This window comes from Anneissia japonica, unplaced genomic scaffold, assembly GCF_011630105.1.
Source record: "Anneissia japonica isolate Jap-2015-1 unplaced genomic scaffold, ASM1163010v1 scaffold28076_len3189_cov139, whole genome shotgun sequence".
In the NCBI taxonomy this organism is placed as follows: domain Eukaryota; kingdom Metazoa; phylum Echinodermata; class Crinoidea; order Comatulida; family Comatulidae; genus Anneissia; species Anneissia japonica.
Window position 1 is genome coordinate 1 of NW_022713166.1, and position 3,185 is coordinate 3,185.

A 3,185-nucleotide genomic window follows, 5' to 3' on the forward strand; every position below is an offset into this window, starting at 1 on the left:
AAGTTTTGCTGGTTTTGATATGTGATAGTGTATACTGCATAATGTTATGTTATTCAATGTGTTTTTTTTATAGCATTTTTTATGCAATAATCATGTGCCAATTCCGCGACTAACTCTGACGTTCTCTCTGGAAGAGTTGGAACGCATTGATAAGGAGACGCATGTTTACATGGAGCGAATGCACAACATAGCCCGACGCAACACTGTGTCGAAGGAGGAAAAGGTATGATGTGGGTGGGTTGTGAATTGTAATTTACAGAGCTGATCATTTTGGAGTGTTTAATGTCTTAGTGCTTAAGGAGGGAAGTTTTAGGGAACAAGCTCTTAACATCGTACAAATGTTTGATAAAAGTCTGATAAGACATTTTTTGCTCTGATCAGACATTTGAGTGCTATGTACTCAAATATTGTATAGTAAAAGTCTGATAAGACATTTTTTGCTCTGATCAGACACTTGAGTGCTATGTACTCAAATATTGTACAGTTTTCTACAGCAAATAGGACTGAGACTTGTGTATTATATTTAATATGAACAATAGAAATGTCATTCACATTGTTACTATACTTTCGGTTTTTGTTCAGGAAGCTAGGTTGGAGAAGGCACGAGAAGATCTGCTGATCCAAGCAAGACGGACTGCTGTACACGAGTTGAACAGAATAAGAGGTAATAAAGAAGTCTATAAACATGCAAATTCCCTATTTTATTTTATTATAACTATTTTATACTATTTTACCTTGGAATAATTTATTTATTTATTTTATATACTGTATGTTTATCTTATAAAAATATCTTGGTACTCTATTTTTTCATATCATAGATGCTATTGGCTCTGCAGGTTTAATAATTTAAAAAAATCTTGGTCATAGTGGATTTTGCCTCTATGTTTCAACCATGTTGTTCCGTCCATCCAACACTTATGTTTATACATACTCAACTCTGTGAAAGAATATTCCTTAATTATTTCCACTCGGACAGTCATCATACCAAACACAGTAAAGTTAAAAATATATACAGTACTCGCGCAAATAAGCGCTTATTCAAATGGGGCGCTTATAAAAACAGAATGAAAATTGAGGGGGCGCTTATGGAAATAGATGAAAATCGAGGGGTTCTTATGAGAACTTATCCAAGAGGCACATTTTGAATGAAAAACGATAAAATAAGGACATCAGGAAACTGCAAATTACGAATGGTGCTGCGGCGGAAAAGATAATCGTCCAGAGAGCATGGCTTGTCATGACAAGAATATTGTGAGTACAGTATTACATAACAGCAGAATAGCAGATGAAATTAGTGGTGGTGGTGGTAAGCTTGTTTGCCATCGGTCGATTGAGAATAGCAGGACGGTATGATCATTGCAGGTTTTCTTGAAAACTTAGATGTGAGTGTGTTAAAGGTGCAAATTGTCGGAAAAGGAGTAGTAGGACTAGGCTATAGACAAATGAAAGTCTAAGAAGATGAAAGTTTGAAATATACTGTCTGTCCAGGGAGCTCTCATCATTCTGTCAAAGATAAATATCCTCACTTTGATATTGACTAAAGGAGAATGAGATTCCACTCCACACTTCAAATCATGCCAACATCCACAGTCCCAGGATTGATTGGGTTATTGAGGGGCGTTTATTCAAATTAGAAGGGGGCGCTTATTCAAACGGGGCGCTTAAGGAAATTTTCTCGTTATGAGGGGTGCTTATTCGACAGGGGCGCTTATTCAAACGAGGCGCTTATTCGCGCGAAAACGGCAAGTGCGGCACTGCTAAATGCCTTACATGCTGCACTGCTAACTGCCATATATGCTGCACTGCTAACTGCCATACGTGCTGCATGCTGTCATACGTGCTGCAATGCTACTACCATACGTGCTGCACTGCTAACCACCACAGATGCTACAGTACCTCACAACTACTGTACCTCATGCACTGCACTAACGACTGTCTTACGTTCTGCCTAATATGCTGAGTAATTACATACTGCTTAATACAGTCATCTATCCTACCTTCCAATTGTTTCCCATGTGTATTTTGTATGCAGTTTATGTGTAATTGCAGCTTCCCATAGGTTGATCTTCTTATCCACATCTTCTGGTGTAAAGGATGCCATGTCACTACTCATGGACTCGTTGAAGCCTTCATCATCAGCAACCTAAAGTGACAAACCAAAAATCCATGCCACATATATATCAAGACACTTGTCTGAATAAATAAATGAAATGAAATGAAATCATCACTTAATGAAATAATATGAAAATCGAGGAACACATAAATGAACATGTAAAATAAGAAATCTCTGCAAACTACAGTAACTACCAAAATAAAATGACATATTCTAACCTCATTATAAACTGGTACTTTAAGGCCGAGCAGGCTAGTGTGAGAGGGATCTGGTAGCCTAGGTAAGCTGAGTTTAACATTCAAGTCACTTGTTCTGCTGTGAACCAGCCCATGGTATAAAGTACTGCTCCTCTCCACTTCTTCAGCAGACCCATCAAACACCTGTTAATTGATGATTACATTCCAATTACTTTTTTTCTAGATTTCATAAACATTTCTCATGGGAACAATTGCAAAGGAAATACAAAACAATAAGATTTAATTTTAGCTTTTTATAAAGTTTGTTTCCACAACTGCAAAAACTTGCCATTTAAAAGAGGGAAATGACTCTGGGAAGATATATTTAATGCATTATTTACCGATATTCATTCTAAACAAAATTTATCATGAAATTGACAAGGGCAAGCATTCCATAAGGTTTTTAAGGGCCTGGAAAGAATAAAATTGATAAAAAATCTCTTTTTTTCTCGCATTAGAAACGGGATCAGTTAGAAAAAAACGATTAAAAAAATCGATTAATAACACGTAAAGGATAGTATGTTTGAACAGCAAATAACCGATTTTGTATGTGCACTTTTTAGCAGCAACACAAAAAGCGATTGTCAGGTGAAATGTGAATTCCAGGTTGAACCAATATCATATTACGCACAAACTTTCATAATTATTGTTCATGTCCAAGGCCTACAAGCTAAAACGTCAACACACAGGTGGAGCGATGAAACTCGTTTTGTAATTATTTTGTAGGAATATATTGGGCCTAGGACTCTCCACTCCTCTTCTGGGCCTCCATTTTCCTCTTTCGTTCGCTGTCCAGAATATTTGAATATAAGCATTTGTTACCTTGACAAGGAAGA

At 36.7% G+C, this 3,185-nt stretch overlaps 1 protein-coding gene across 1 annotated transcript; it reads right to left on the reverse strand.

Annotated features, from left to right (window-relative positions):
* Positions 1-145: 145 nt before the first annotated feature.
* Positions 146-3,179, reverse strand: LOC117108290. The gene is made up of 4 exons (XM_033250269.1): positions 3,172-3,179; positions 2,332-2,493; positions 1,998-2,143; positions 146-637 (listed from the first exon to the last, which is right to left on the reverse strand). Exons 3-4 carry the CDS (start codon positions 2,111-2,113, stop codon positions 325-327), a joined length of 429 nt encoding a protein of 142 aa, XP_033106160.1. The 5' UTR covers positions 2,114-2,143; positions 2,332-2,493; positions 3,172-3,179; the 3' UTR covers positions 146-324.
* Between the last annotated feature and the right edge of the window lie 6 nt (positions 3,180-3,185).